The sequence below is a fragment of the Sturnira hondurensis genome, unplaced genomic scaffold (genome assembly GCF_014824575.4).
Source record: "Sturnira hondurensis isolate 20B ecotype Veracruz unplaced genomic scaffold, ASM1482457v3 Scaffold0010128, whole genome shotgun sequence".
NCBI lineage: Eukaryota > Metazoa > Chordata > Mammalia > Chiroptera > Phyllostomidae > Sturnira > Sturnira hondurensis.
In genome coordinates, this window is record NW_028082759.1 from 37,635,874 (window position 1) to 37,652,128 (window position 16,255).

Genomic DNA, 16,255 nt, shown 5'->3' on the forward strand with positions numbered 1-16,255 from the left:
AGAAACATTTGTCTGCTTATTTTTTCCTATCTATCCACTTGGCTAACCATCTGTCCATGCATGCACGCATCCGTGCCTCCATCCACTGCTTAGGAGGGAGAGCGGACATCTTTCGTGTTGCCCGCTTGGCCTCCCCTTGGCTCTGACACGAGTTGACCACAGGATCTCTTCTCTATGGAGCCAGACACGTGAAACAGCCTGGCCAGTCACTGTTATTCATCACACTGGCCGCAGTATGTGTGGCCAGCTTTACCAAATAAACGTTATTTTACTATCCATTGTTTTATAACATTTTAATAAGTAAACATTGGTTATCTTTGTCTAATATCTTAAAATTGTATAGTATACTTTACAACACATTGGTAATAAAGAAAACCATTTAACGTGTGATTTTAGTGTTTTTATAATATGCACACCAGAAAAAAATAAACACTGCCTCCCTGGCTGGTGTAGCTCAGTGGATTGAGCGCGGGCCTGTGAACCAGAGGATTGCGGTTCTATTCCCAGTCAGGGCACATGCCTGGGTTGCAGGCCAGTTCCCAGCAGGGGACACACGAGAGGCAACCATACATTGAGGTTTCCCTCTCTCCTTCCCTTCCCCTCTAAAGCTAAATAAATACTATGTTTAAAAATATTAAACACTGCCTATTCAGGAACAGAAAGGTTTTAAAGGCTTCCTCAGAGACCCGGACATTTCCATCATGGCTTTGGGGTTTGTGCTAAAATAGTTAAAGTGGTCCCATTCCACGTTAATGAAAATATTTATATTGGGGCTCCATTTTCACAGATAATCTTTGCCCATCAGGGATTTTCCCTTTTAATAAAAATGTTAATTTTATTAAAACAACCAAAAAATCAGTCTCCTTGTGTATTATGTAGTCAGACACAAAAGGCCACATATAGGCATAATTTCACTTAAATGAAAAGTCCAGAATAGGTAAATCCAAGGGCAGAGAGAGACCAGTGGTCACCGGGTCTGAAGGTGAGGGGAGTGAGGAGTGACTGGTGACTGGGCACCTGGGTGTCTAGGTGTCTGAACAAGTTCCAGAACTAGGTAGTGGTTGTGATGTGACAGTCGTAAAAAAATTGCAAATGCACTCAAGGCTGCTTCAGTGTACACTTTGAAGGATCATGAAATAAAATTTGATTTTATTTAAATTAAATTTTATTTAAGAATAAAATTTATTTTAGTAATTATGGAAAATGTAGGAAACCTTTACATAGATGTAAGATAAAAATAATTTTTAAATGAAATTATAGGGGAGGGGGAAAGAGCTCTCCGGTGAGGCAGCCCACCCAAACTGCAGTCTAGGACCCGGTTCGAAGGCACTGTGGGAGCTGAGGCTCCTTGCTGGTATGATGTGGGTGCTCCTGAGCCTGACTGGAAGCTGTGTCTTGAGCTTGCTCTGGCTCCAAAATTGGAGTTGGCATATTGCTTGTTCTATCTCTTAAACTTGAATGGAAACAGCGCGATCCTGCTCTTGCTCTGTAGGTAGAGATGGTGCAGGTGGTTGTTCCAGAGCTTGACCTTTAACAAGAACTGTCCTGTGACTCTAAAACTGAAGCTAATGTAGTTGCTTATTAGAGCTCTCGAGTATGAATGAGAGCTGTGAAGTGAGCCAACTCTGGTTCTGCAATTTTATCTGGCATATGTGTTTGCTCTACCTGTTAAGCTCAGTCGAGAGCTCTGAATTGAGCCTGCTTTTGCTCCGAAGCTTGAAGTGGTGCAGATGCTTGTTTCAGAGCTTAATCTTGAGCAGAGATATGGGTTGAGCATCCTCTGAGTCTAAAGATGAAGCTGGGATAGTTGCTTGTTGCTTGTTCTAGCTCTTGAGCATGAAGGAGCATTCTGCTTGAGCCTGCTGTTGTTCTGTAGCTAGAGGTAGTGCAGGTGGTTCTAGCTCTTGGGCTTGAATGAGAGCTGTAGATTGAGCCTGCCCTGGCTCTGGAATCAAAGCTGGCATGTGAGCTTGTTCTGGCTCTTGAGATAGTGAGATAGTTCTGGCTTGAGCCTGCTTTTGAAGTTGCAGATAGATCAGGTGCCTCTGTCTTGCTCTTGTAAGGAGAGCTGTGGCTTAACTTACACTGGCTCTGAAGGTGAGGCTGGTGTGGTTGCTTAGTCTGCTCTGGTTTTGCAGTTTGAGCTGGTATATAGTTCCTTGTTCTAACTTTTGAATTTGAATAAGAGCTGTTGCCTGGGCTTGCTTTGGCTTTATGCGGAGCTGGCATGAGTGCTTATTCAAGATTTTGATCTTGAACAAGAACTGTGGCTTGAGCCTATTTTTGTTCTGAAATTGGAGGTGGTGTGGATGATTTGTTTACCTCATCAGCTTGAAAAAGAGCTATTGCTGTCACTCTAGAACTATAGCAGGCACCAGAATTGCAATTGGCATTAGCTCTTGAGATGGTTCTTGATGGTGCTCTGGAGCTGGTTCTGTAGCTCCAAGAAGAGAAAATATTAACGATATGACTGCCTTTCATGTGCCTTCCACAGACAGAAAATCTTGCATACCTATCAATGAAGTCTCAGTTCAAGAACCCACCCCCAGCAAGTAATCTGAGCTTATTCACACTCCTGGCCTAAGCCCTGCTTCTGGAAGCTCATCTCTGTGTGGCCCAGCCCCATCCCCTCTGTACATGCCCATATCACCCACCCTGAGTCGTCTTCATCCTCTGTGTGGACGAGGTACTCAGGGGGTTCAAGGTACTACCGCTCTGAAAGGAGAAGCTGGGCCTGGTGCTCCAAGTCCATGCCTGGAAAGTTGAACTCTGTGTAGGCCAACAGCATCAGACAGGGAAATTCTAGAGGCTGGAAAAAATTATCTGGGCATTGGTCCAGCCAGGTGTCCAGGATGGAGGAGGTGAGCCTGGGAATAGACTGATGGGCAGCAGTCTGAGGCCTGGCATTTCCCTCCACACGGCCCTCACAGAGCACCTCTGTGGAGCCCGGGGGGCCTGTGCCTCCTGCGTCTGCCCACCCAGAAGCCAGGGCTCCTCCTTGTCTACCCTCAGCCAGGCAGTCCCAGCAGTTACACGTCTGGCCACCCAAGAGGGGCTGGCAAAAAGCCTTTGTAACTCAGAGCTGCTGATCAATTGAGTGACAACCTACCCCTTTCTTCAGAGAAGCCTGGCATACTTCTCTGTTGGTCTTCCTGTCTCCTGTCCACTGGAAAGTCAAGTCCATGAGGGGAGGGAGGAGTGGTGTCTGCTCTGTTCATTACACTCACTGGCACACAGTAGGTGCTCCTTGAATAGCTCACCAATGAGAGAACAATGAGGAACCCTGTCTCCTGCCCAGACTTCCAAGGGCCCTCCTCACACCTGAAATTTTAGTGCCTGTGCCTGTGCTGCCTAATTCACTAGGTGCCCTGTGTCCGTCTCCTCCTCCCACTGACACTCGTCCTTCAAGGGGGGGCTGGCTGGCCTCTGAGCTCTCACCAAGTCCCCTGAGTGCCAGCTAGGTACCCACTGTCGAGGTTCTACCAGATAGTGAGCAGAATGTTCTGGGTGTGGGGTGGAGGCAGAGATGTGGGGTGGAGTCAGGACTGAGCAGGGATTGTCTTAGGGGCTGACACCGTCCTCTGACCTTCCCAGTGCTCTCCTATAGCACCCAAAGCCACATCCATAGCTCTCTGGACTCTTCTCTTCTTTTTTTGGAGAAGTCCTAACACCTCTGCTGTCTTGCAGAAATCCTATGATGTGTGGGATGCAAGTTCTGCCAGCACTTCTAATTTATAGTCCCCACACTCCACTCATAGTTCTGACCCGAAGCCCACCCACTTTTTCAGCTGGTCCAGAGGTCCACTGTCTTCATCAGAATACAAGAAGACACATTCCTGTCTAGAGGAGGGCCCAGGGCATCACATCGACGCTCCTGTGGACAGTGCCTGCTGTGAAGTCTAGTGTGACTGCCTCCAACTAGGACAGATGCCCTAGAGGGGAGTGTTGTCTGCTATGTACCCCGGGTTAGGGTCAGCACCCAGAGAAGTACCTGAACCCGGAGGGGCTTCCTACATATTTGCTGAATGAATGAGCCACATCCAACCCCAGTGAAGATATTGGAGTGAGCCTGGGGCCCACTGCTCACCCTAAGATTTCTGTTGCGGCTTCACCTCAGATAGGGACTTACAATGGAATCTCAAATACCCTTTACAAATGAGAAAAGGGGCCAGCTCAAGGCCATGGGGACAGTGAAGGGTGAGGCAGAGTTTTCAATATGGGGAGTAGGAAAATGCCCATTAGCACGCCCGTGGCTCCTCCAGCAGACCTGTCCCTGGGGCCAGGTCCCCAGAGAGCACTTTCAGGGGGCACTCCACCAAGTTCCTACAATAACTCTATGGGGCTGGCCCACCGTCCAGAGGAGTAGACTGGACACTCACCGGGAGCCTGTGGCCCAATAATACTGTGCTGTGGAGGGCCAGGCCGCTCACCTTGTAAATACTCCAGCACCTGTTGGGTGGTGGCAGAGGCTCTGCAAGTGCCCAGAACCATGGAGATGGAGGTATGGTCCCTGCCTAGGAAGGCGGCACCAGGTGTTCTACCTGCACATGTAGCTGGCGTGCGGGACAACACCCACACCCCGCAGGTCTCACTCTGCTCACAGGTGATGCATCGCCCCGCCCCCCTGTGTCAGAACAGAGGAGGGCCATGCAGTCAGAGGCAGCACCACGGACCACAAGGAAAGCTAGGGGCTGGAGCTCAGACCTAGCCTCTGGTGGCAGAGGTGGGACACGAAGGCTCCCAGGACGAACGTCCTTGCCCTTAGAAGTAGAACTGGAGGAGGGCAATGACAAAACACATTCGTGTCTGTGGTCCTGTTTTGTTAGGTGAGGGCTGACAGAACCTCTCCTATTAACAGTGTCGCCCTGTGATTTCTGAAAAATTGTCCCATTCTGAGATAAAAATGCAGAGACTTTTTTTCCGGCAGGGGTGGGGGAATCAAGATATTAGGCCATGTGGACTATTCAGGGCAGTACCATTGAACTGGCAGCAGAAGGGAATCATGTCAAGGTCAAAGTCCCATGGCAGTAAAGGGCTGGATCGCCATGGTAACCAATCCCCCTCAGGGTTGCAGCTCAGGGAGGCCCAGCTCCCGAAGTGGAGCGGCCAGGGGATGTGTTCCTCAGGACAGCAGGTGGCAGAGCCACTGACATGGTCCCACGAGCCCCACATCCTCTAGGGTGAAAGCACCCCGTTGAGCGTGAAGATGTGGGAGACTGGGAAAAGGGGTGCAAGGACTGTCAGGCCAACACAGTCACCTGGGGACCACAGTTAAAACAGGAAAGTCTACAGAAAAATTCAAAAATACTGCTGACCGAACAGGAGGTGCAATGGTAGAAGAGAGGCTTTTCTGATATTCCTACCAATACGTGGACAGTGACTGTGAATCTGGCCAAGGCAGGGGCTGGGCAGTGAGGGAGGGCTGGGGAGGGGACACGGACTCAGACTCCTTCACAGGCAGGACTCTAAGGGGGGAGCCCAGGGAGCGGCAGCGCAGCTTCAGGCACCTAGGCTGCCCTTTGGCTGGACAGGGTCCTAGGTGTTGGGCCAACTCGGCACCTGCCCTTGCTCTGAGCCTGCACTGGACTCTGTTGGCAATGTGGGCACCTACCCCTCCTACACGGAGACGGGATGGAGACCCCATCATCAGCTTCTCTCCAGTCTCCTGTATGGAGCTCAGATAGGGCCTGGCCACCAAGTAGAAAGCCTCGGGGCCCTGTCTTTGCTGGGTCTCAGACCTTGGTGACTGTCTCCACTCCAGACACACACACAGCATGGTCTGCTCAGACCTCCACCAAGGAGAGAAAAGACACAGTAGCCCAAGGGCCCTGGATTTCCAGGGGCACAGATGAGACATTCCTTGGGAAGCCCCTTTGCACAGCCAGCCTTGTCCTGGGGTATGATTGTGAGAGGACCACCAGGTCACCCACCACCCTCTGACCTGTTCCTGACTGGGGGGCCCACCCTTCATGTCCCTCTCCCCACAACATGAAGAGGAGGGTGTGGGGGCTGCCCAGAGAGAGCTAACAGGGATATTAGGGATGACGTTACCTGGACCAGGGAATGACATTACCTGGACCAGCCTGACCTAGGCTGCTTTGTATAAACTTAAGGGGCCTCCGGAGAATGGCCCCAGGCATTGGAGATGAGAGTTCAACCCTCAAGGCTCTCGCTGGGAAGTTTCCTGAAGCAACAGCCCCGCTTAGTTGGGACATAACAAGGAAACATCTTTCACTACCAAGTGTTCCCTGCCAAAAGAGAGAGTGATGAGGCTGTAGCTAGAATGTGGGTACCTGGTTATAGGGTTCCAAATTCTATTGGGGGTCTGCTGTCAAGGAAGCGACTTCATTTCCTGTGGTCCCTTATCCAAGCCCCCTCCTCAAATAACATATCTAGATAGTCCTCTGGGCTGCTGACTGCTCACGGCCCTCGCCATACACTTCCCTATCTGTACACAGTGACACCAAAAACCCCCTGGAGGGTGTGAGTGCAGCCAGGCTCCCAGCTTTGAGGAGACAAAGCTAGATCCATATTTGGCTGTGCCTTCTGACCATGATTCTGCACAAGGCATGAACTTCTGGGGTCTCTCCCCTTTCCCCTAGCATTTCCCCACAACCCCCACCTCCTGGTAGACACATCTCCTGTAATCCCGTCCCCTGAAGTGTGGACTGCATTAGTGACTCCACAGAGATGGCAGGGTGATCCCGTGTCACTTCCAAGATCTGGCTGTAAAAAGTCAGCAACGAACCGTGTGCTCATTCCGACCTGTGTTCTCTCTGGCTGCCTCCCCAGGTCTCTGTCTCTCAGGCCCCTGTCTCTGGGGCACAAGCCTCTAATGTAATGGGTTGCAATCTCATATGGCCAAGCACTGAGGGGGCCAATAGACAGAGTGGAGGTCAGGCCCTCAATCCAAATGAGTCCCACTCTTCCCCTGAGTGAGCTCAGATCCCAACTGACAAGGATGCTGCCTTGGTTGAGACCACAGCCACCCTGTCCTAAGGGACACTGTCCTCCCAGAAGCTGAGGAGGCTAGAGGCAGGCTAGAGGCAGGTGAGGCAGGCTAGATTCCTTGTCCCCAGAAAGGAAAAGATGTTGTGTGTTTGTTGTGTTTAAGCCACTGAGTTTGGGGTAATGTTGTCCCACAGCTGCAGTCCACGTCAGGCCCTGGGCCTGACCCCTCCCCCTCCCTCTCTCTCTTCTTAGACATCCTGAACTTCTTACAACCCTTGTGAGTATTTGTGCCATTTCCAAGACCAGACTGAGCGAACTCCTTTCTGCCTTTTAGCTAAGACTGACCCTCAGTAGCTTCAACAAACAGGCCATTGAATCTTTTATGAAAACTTGTCTTAGCTACCTTAAAGTTAGGGGGTGGCACCTTAAAGCGCTGTTTACTATTACAGGTCTCATTAGAATCTTTATCAAACCAATGTGCATGGGAACCTGGAGTGAGGGTGATAGAGTACATAGCATTTCCCATATTTGACCGTCGATTTTTGTTGTTGTTTTTTTAATGGATGTATCCAGCGGTAATAGTGTGAGGCCATCACAAGAGCAGTGCTGCTCAGACTGTGATACATGTGTGAACCCCGGGCCACTGTGGTTAACACACAAGTGCAAGTTCTGCTTCAGTGGGTCTGGGTGGGGTCAGAGATCCTGCATTTCTAACAAGTTGTCAGTGAGGACCACTGTTTAAACAAGGATGCTATTTAGCCCTGGCCACTGTGGCTCAGTTGGTCAGTGTAGTCCCATGTACCAAAAGGTTGGGGGATTGATTCCCAGTCAGGACAGATGCCTGGGTTGTGTATTTGATTCCCAGTTGGGGTGCATATGGGAAGCAGCCAATCAATGTTTCTCAGTCTCACATTGATGTTTCTCATTCTTGCTCTCTAAAATCAATAACTATATTAAAATTTTTAAAACAAGAATGCTATTTAGAAGAGATGAGAGAATGTGGGACAAACCCGCATGAAGAGCAAGCTCTGGAGGGAGCAGAGAGCCAGAAGAAATGTAAAGGAAGAGCGCAGGTCTCATTCAGCTGAAGTTCAAGTGGTGAATTTGTTGGGGAAGAACTAAGGAATGTTAAATGGTCCCTCAAATGGCATACAGACTAAGGTGGCTTCATTTTTTGTTATTAAAACCCAGATAAGGGGGAAAGAAAGCCAGGCCCAGTATGGGTTCAGATTTAGTTTACCCAGAAACTCAAGTTGCGTGGTTATGAATTGTTCTAAGTCCTTAATTTATTATTCAGGAGGGGATATTAATGTCCAAAATTGGAAGGGGAAAAGTGGGCTGGCATAAAAAAGAGGTGAAAATGGGTCAGGTAAGGAGGTAACACTGCAAAACCTAATCACGAACCCTCCTCTCTCCTACGCACAGACCCATCTCCTGACCAGGCCTGTTCACATCTGGGAAACTGTGGCACCGAGGTTACGGTAGTGGCTGCTGCTCTCTGCTGGCTGCCTTGGCCTAGACGTTTCTTCTCTCCGGGTTCCTTGGCAAATGTGTTTCAATAAACTTCGTGGGTCACAGAATTCGTAAATGTAGAGCTGGGATTAGCCTAATAGAGGTGTGTTAAGCTATTTCTACAGCATCCCTACCAATGATTCACTTCTACCATTTATAGTTTGGCATATTTTGATAACTTATTTGAAACAAAAGGGTTAATAACTCATGGCTTCCTAATAGACCAAAACCTTTATCAGTATAAAGCACTATTTTTGCCTAATTTCAGTTTTTCCTTTGGGTTCTTTGTGTTAAGTTCCTTTCATCACTCCTGTGGTCCACATTTTTAGATTAATTTTGCTCATCTCTCTGTAATACTAGTTTAGATTATTCTCTAGTTATTAAAATTAACCCAAATGGAGAGCATTTTGCCTTCAATGATCGTTATTTTTGTTGTCAAGATTTATAGGCTTTATTTGTGTAGTCTTGATTATGTTTTTAGATCTTTATGGGTCTTTTGTTTTTCTTTTTTTAAAGCTTTTTTTTACATTGTTTCTTTTCTTTTTTAGTGTACTGAGAGGTATTTATTCTGTTTAAATTATATTTATGACAATTTTTAGAGGAATTATCAAGTCTATATTTCTCAGTTTCCAATGTCAGATATGAAACAGTGACTTTAACATTGATTTGAATAGAATTGACTCCTTGATGTGAAAAATGGGTGATGTAGTATGTTTAGTATTAGCTCATTCACCACTCACTACTGTAAAATGCAAAAAGTCCATGTAAAATGGACAATTTTGTAGTTGTCAGAGCTGTCTTTGAGCTGTACTGAAGGTATAATCTGCAGTTACACTGTGCTGGCTTGGTCTTTGAAATGTACACAGTGGAAATTTACGAATGGGTGAGTCATCTCCCTATAAACACGTGTGTCCTGCGTCATGCACATCTGTGCTAGCGTTCCTGGTCTTTTGGAACTTCTGTTGGTTAGTGAGAATTCATAGGTGTCTCTTCTTTCAAAGTTTAGGCTCAGGCATGATCAGTTAAAAATAAGCTTTAAGCCCTGGCTGGTGTAGCTCAGTGGATTGAGCACGGGCCTGTGAAGCAAAGGATCACGGTTCAATTCCCAGTCAGGGCACATGCCTGGGTTGCAGGCCAGTTCCCGATGGGGGGGACACATGAGAGGCAACCACACATTGATATTTCTCTCCCTCTCTCCTTCCCTTCCCCTCTCTCTGAAAATAAATAAATAAAATCTATTTTTTAAAAAATAAGCTTTAAAATTATTATGAAAGGACTATCCAGTACCCAACAAGATATTAGAAAACATTCTTTCCATGTTTCAGCCTGTGCTTTAAGCTCTTGTCTTATCTAGTGGAATTGTCACATATGTCATATGGTGTTCCTCATTATGGTGAAATATGAAACAACAGGTGCTTTCCCCCATTACCTGTGTCCTGAAATAGCCAAAATATATACACAGAGGATCAAAGGACAGAGTTCACCTTTTTCTAATTTGTTGGAAAGTACAGTGCAGACAGGGTAAATTCAGCTGGGAATTCTGTTGGTCACAAATGTCATTAGCAGTTTGGAGTTGAGAGCTTTGTCTAGAGCTGACTTTTTAGAATAGTTACATGGTCAGGCTAAGTTGAGGTATATTTTTGTTTGTGTTTCTCTAAGTCTTCCCCTTTTAGGGTTATGACAGCTTAGTGACTAAATAGTTATTTTCTTTTTCTGTGATACATTTCTTCTCCAATTCCAAAGCATCTGATACTTCTTTTAATCAAAAATCATAATTATACACATAAAACTCTATATATTAACATAACAGCCAGAATTTATAGTCCTAGTTTGCTCTTTACCCAACTGATTCATGCAACTAATGTTGAACAGTCATTTAAAATAGTATGCACATAGACTTCTGAACTTAAGTTCTGCAGCTAATTAATGCTTTCTGATACTTTGTACATACATACATATATTAATATATTCTATGACAATGGTTTCTCAAAATATTTATTATTTTTATTGATGCCTTTAGAGAGAGAGAAGAAGGAAGAGAGAGAGAGATTGATTTGTTGTTCTACTTACTGAAGCATTCATTGGTTGGTTCTTGAATGTGCCCTGATGGGAATCAAACCTACAACCTTGGCATATTGGGATGATGATCTAATNTCTGAACTTAAGTTCTGCAGCTAATTAATGCTTTCTGATACTTTGTACATACATACATATATTAATATATTCTATGACAATGGTTTCTCAAAATATTTATTATTTTTATTGATGCCTTTAGAGAGAGAGAAGAAGGAAGAGAGAGAGAGAGATTGATTTGTTGTTCTACTTACTGAAGCATTCATTGGTTGGTTCTTGAATGTGCCCTGATGGGAATCAAACCTATAACCTTGGCATATTGGGACGATGATCTAATCAACTGAGTTACCTGGGCAGGCCTCTCAAAATATTTACTTAAAGACAAATATTAACAATAAATGAAAACACTTAGACTTGTATTTATTTTTCAAATTGCCATACTAAATGTGTTCATTAAAATACCTGCCTTGACTTTTTCCTACTTGTCCTTTCTAAGCAGAAAAATACGTGAACCTTAGAAACATTTCACCCAGGCAGTAAAACTATGCCCCGCACGCAAGGCCCACCAGCTCGATAACATGCTTTCCAACTTAAACAACCTTAAGCCCTGAACACAGAAGAGCATGACTAAGCAATTCAGCAACTTTCTCCTATTCTGTTTTCCAAGCAGGTTATAGTCATTGTATTCCTATGTTGGGGAAAACTAAAAGCAGCAATTCAGCTTTTCACAGATTCTTTTCTTAGCTAAATCTCCACATGCCAAGTCCATCATTGAAGCCCTTGTGGTGTTATACCAATACCAAGAAAAATCACGTGTTGATGATCCTTATTATCCATATTATTAAAATGGCAGATCATACATACCTCAACTTTTTTCTAGAATTTAGCTTTCTCTCACTGTCTGTTCTTTATTCTTATAATAAATATATTGAAACTACTTACAAAACTTAAAATTTTAAAAAATTTGAGCAGTCTCATAGATAGTACGCTTCCTGTTATTCCTGTTATTTTCAAAGTTCTCTGGACTACCAATTGCTCGTTTATGGAAATTTTCAAAACCCTGGATAGGCTTGGTCCTTTTCTTTCTGAATCATTTACCAGCTTGGACCGAATCCATTTCAAGGCAAGATGTAACAGCCGAAGAGGGGCAGCAGCCCCCAAACCAGTGAGAGCAGCAGGAGAATGAGGTATTGGGGGTGAAAGGAGGAGAGGATTTCAGAGCTAAACGATGCGTCACTGAACAGTAAGCTGCTAGAGAAAAGGTAAGATCGCTTATTTACGTTCAGCATCAGTATTTCCCACAGCAGGTGCGGGGGAGGGGGGCGTGTGTTCACACCCTCTTGGTGGTAGAATGAAGACCTGTCTTGTGCAATGCCACCCAAAGTTCTAGGAGTGTGAAGACGGTGAAAAGGCCATTTGCTCTCATGATCGTGACATCCCTGTTATTGCTCCTGGAATGTAAAGTTCCAGGCTTTCTGTTTTAAGGGAAACAAAGGACAAAGATTTTCCACTCAGCCAAGATCAAGGCATGTACATACAGCACTGACTCAAGACCATACATTCTGTTGGACCATGAGTGAAAAAATGTCTGGTTTTCTTCTAGTGTATATTGTCACTCTGCATTCTGTCCATTTGTGTGTGAGTGTGTTTGAAAATGTGTGTGACAGTGGCGGGTAGAAGCCACCAGGATGTCTGTCTCTGAGGAGATGAGTGCCCTGTGGGGTGTGCACAATGAGAGTAAACAGCAGTTGGAAGCTCTGTACCAGACAGACAAATGGTGCCACAGCTGCATCCTACAGGCATAGTGTCCATTGTAAAGAGGTAAGAAAGAGAAGAACCATAGCATAATTGCTCCTATATAAAAAAAAACATACCCCCAACAACACCGTTCAGTATGACACATGGGTACATACATGGCCAAAGATGCCTGAGAGTGGATGTCTCCTAGAAGTCATGAGGGAATAACCACGAAAATCGAGGCAAGGGGGGAAGTGAAATAAATCAGGAGGATCACCTTGACTGAGGTGAATATGGAATACATCACCTTCCTCCCTGCCCTTATTCATGGATCACAGTTCTGCCTTTTGTCTAAAATCAGAAATCAGTTGTTTTATGTATTTGCCAAGTTTTGTAGTTGTGCGATGGGGAGGTTAGTCCAAAGTCCATTTATTTGCCATAGTCCAAAAGAGAAAGAAATGTCTTTTCTCTTTTGAAAATTGTTTTAATAAGTTTTAACTTTTGTTTTCTTTTTGTATTTCTTTTGCAGTATTTTATTTTATCATTTTTACACTTGGCTTATACATGGCAGACAAAGGTCATGGGCACAGAGAATGGTAAATATCCCTTTCAAATAATTGATCATTTATTTGTCATTTTCTGTGGCCTGAATGTTTGTGCTCCCGCCCCCTCACAAATTCATATGTTAAAATCCTAAGCCCCAAAGATGATGGTACTAGGAGGTGGGGTTTTGGGGAGGTAATTAGGTCATGAGCAGGTAATTAGGTAATTAGTCTATTAGGCAGAGCCCTCATGAGTGAGATTAATGCTCCTATAAAAGAGGTTCCAGAGAGACCCTTCGTCCTTTTCACTGTTCGAGAATAGAAGTCTGTGACTCTGCTGAGGCCCTCACCCAACCATGCTGACACCTCATCTAGGACTTCTAGCCTCCAGACCAGTGAAAAATAAATCTCTGCAGTTTATTTGAGAGAGAGAGAGAAAGTCCATGAAAAGATCAACACAGAGGCAAGTGACTGGCACTGGGCATCAAAAGAAAAAGGGCATTTGTGACGGAGAAACTTTGGCAAATCTCAAAGAACTCAGCTCAATGAACGGCTCACACAATAGTCACTGGGGGTGAGTATATAGGGTTTCCATTTATTGTGACCATTGGCAAACAAAAATTACAGAAACGGCACATGCTACCTGTGGTAAGATTCATACATCTCATAAGGTCTGTTGATTTGAGCCTCAAGTCAAAGAGACATCAGGTGTGCTGGAGCAGAGGGGTGAGGCCACTTGTTATGATCAGGACAGTGCACACTGGGTCCCACCCACAGGATCTTCCCACACAGAAAGCACACCCAGTGGGAGAACCCAGTGTGATCCTTCACTGCGTAATGCATTACATATTATATAATTAGCGAACAGGAATCTAGTGTTGACATTTGTATTCTAGTTCAACAGTTACATTTATTACTCCTTATCAAAAATGTGTGTTCCAGCAGATGACGTCCTCCCTAGTAAATAACGAGAGCTAAAGTCCAACTTGGACCTATGAGCAAGGATATCCCCAATACAGAGTGATGGCAGAACATGTGACGGAGGAAGGGGTAGTTTACTTAGACACAGGACACAGGAACTATGACTTCGCATGGAGGAAAATAGAATCAGCTTCATGCTTTTTCCTTACTGATTTCCAAACTGGAAATCAGACCCAGTGTGTACATTCGTATATGTGTGTTGAAGACATAATGTGTCGGAAGCCCTGCTGCCTTAGGCAGCTACTGCTGAGGTCACGGTGTTTGGGCCCTTATTGCTCTCAGCACAGACTTCCATTTGCCATTCCTTTGTTCTAACTGCTCTTTTTTATACCTGTCTTGAAAAGAACTATGGTTGTCTTCATCCTCTGTCTCCGAGATGATTTCCATCTTCTGAATGATGAGTTTAATAAGCTCGTGCTGTTTTTCCAGAAGAGAAGTCACGTCCTTCAGCCTAAAAGGACAGACAGGCTTCATGAATTTATTTAAGCCCTTCTGGGTACACAAAAGCCTTTGAGAGATACTACAAGCACTCTGCATCCGATTACTTGTGCACTGGCTATACAGACTCACGGCATCAGAGTCCTTCTAAGTTCAAGTGATTTTCCTACCGTTATACTGTTGGTTCATGGCTGGTTTATTTCTGTTCCCATTTTAAAGGTTCAAACACTGTTGCATAGAAAGGTTAAGTGACCTAAACTCAGGTAAAAGAAGCCTAATACCCTTACACTGAACCACTGTGCCAGCTTCTCCAGGGATCCTCAAAATCTTTCAGAGTTTTTTGATGTACCAACTGAAATGGCTCAGGAGGATTGCAGCTTAAGATACCGATCAGTGAATAGCAACAATAAGTTGTTGGTTCTAAAAACTCATGATTCTCCATCTACTAACAACATCAGTGAGTTAAAACATGCCTTAATACATTAGATAAACACAAATATATAGTATAACCTTATACTATGCATCATTATTTAAGAGTTTTAACTTTCTCAAATGCAGATAAGAGAAAAAATACATACCGGTATTTCTGCTTCAATATTTCTACTTCTAAAGCTGTATCAGTATTTGGTATTTCTTGTCTTGCTTCATGAGTGCAAAAGATATACTGAAATATACACTATGGGATAAAAGATTAATAGTTACTCAAGTTAAACTCAATTCAGGAACTATTGCTTGAACACGTGCCATAGCTCGGCTGCTGAACCAGGGTGGGCTGGCAAAGTACCTGTGAGCCACAGACCTCAAGGAGCTCACATTCTGTTTGAGAGATTTAAATACATATGCAAAGAGATATAATGGAATTACATATGTTATAACATAGGAAAGTACAAGGTGTATAAGTAATGCAGAAAGAGGAGTGAACTGGAGTGAAGGATTCTTTAGGAAAAGGTTTAAATGAATCATTTTTATGAACAATGCTCATCATAAGTGGCAGTATTTCATCCAGGGTTGGTTATTTCTCTCAAACTGTTCTGCACCATTATCTAACACAACTGAGTTTCACATGGGGAAATTTCTGAAATTCTATTTTAATATATATTAAAAATATATAGTCTTTAAACCATTAGTGGGCTGGAGACGGTCGAGGGCAGATGTGAAGTGACCAGGAATGAGGTAATTCTAGGAGTCCAGGCAAGAGGAGACGGCTGTTTGCACAGGCCATTCAGGAAGTCAGACGGCCTACACCTGGGATTGACTGGGCGTGAAGGGTCAGGAAAAGGGAGTGGAAATGTCAAGGATGACACCTTGCACAGGCAAATGAATGGCATGGACAGTAAGTGACATGAGGAACTTGGGAGAAAGGTGGGCTTTTTCACCCTTTCCCATAGGGAATGTTGGGCAGGAGTGACATCTGGGAGGAGTGAAAGTCATGAACTTTTACCTGAGTTTGTTTTGAACATGCTGAATTTCAAGGACCTTTGAGACACACCAGGGGAGAGGTCAAGTCCCCGGTTGGATATAGGGGCCCAGAATACAAAGGAGAACTCTAGGCCGGAGAAATCAATTGCTGAGCTTCTGCATTAGGAAGTAATTGCAACCATGGATATGAGTGAAGTCAGGGAGACAGTGTAGAGTCAGAATAAAAGCTAAGCTTATACTTAGGTTGACTTTATCCTTTCATGACTCTACAATGGAAAATTAACCTACAAATAATTCAGAAGATTTGTAGAGAGGAGAGGAAGCCCTGAGACAGTTAGGATTAGTATCCAGTACTGATATATCAGTACTCTTAATATAGTCCCTTTTCCATTATAATGCAATGCCTTGCTTAATCTTTGTGTATTTTCTATGTGTATATTCCACATGTGTTTGTGAATATGTACATGTGTGTTCTGTGTATGCACACAGATACACATGTCTGCATGTGTGTGTAAGTGACATGTGATTGCAAAAAACAAAGCCTATCTGCACTGTGAAAAGGATAATTAAGGGGTACATCTGGTCTCCTCATCCAATGCTCT

At 44.6% G+C, this 16,255-nt stretch overlaps 1 protein-coding gene across 1 annotated transcript in view; it reads right to left on the reverse strand.

Moving 5' to 3' along the window:
- Positions 1–13,403: 13,403 nt before the first annotated feature.
- Positions 13,404–16,255, reverse strand: part of TRPA1 (transient receptor potential cation channel subfamily A member 1) — a 49,133-nt gene continuing 46,281 nt past the window's right edge. The window contains exons 26-27 of the mRNA XM_037058222.1: positions 14,813–14,910; positions 13,404–14,247 (exon numbers count right to left, since the gene is read on the reverse strand). Coding sequence (XP_036914117.1) covers positions 14,049–14,247; positions 14,813–14,910 — 297 coding nt within the window. The 3' untranslated portion in view covers positions 13,404–14,048. The remainder of the gene's footprint in view (positions 14,248–14,812; positions 14,911–16,255) is intronic.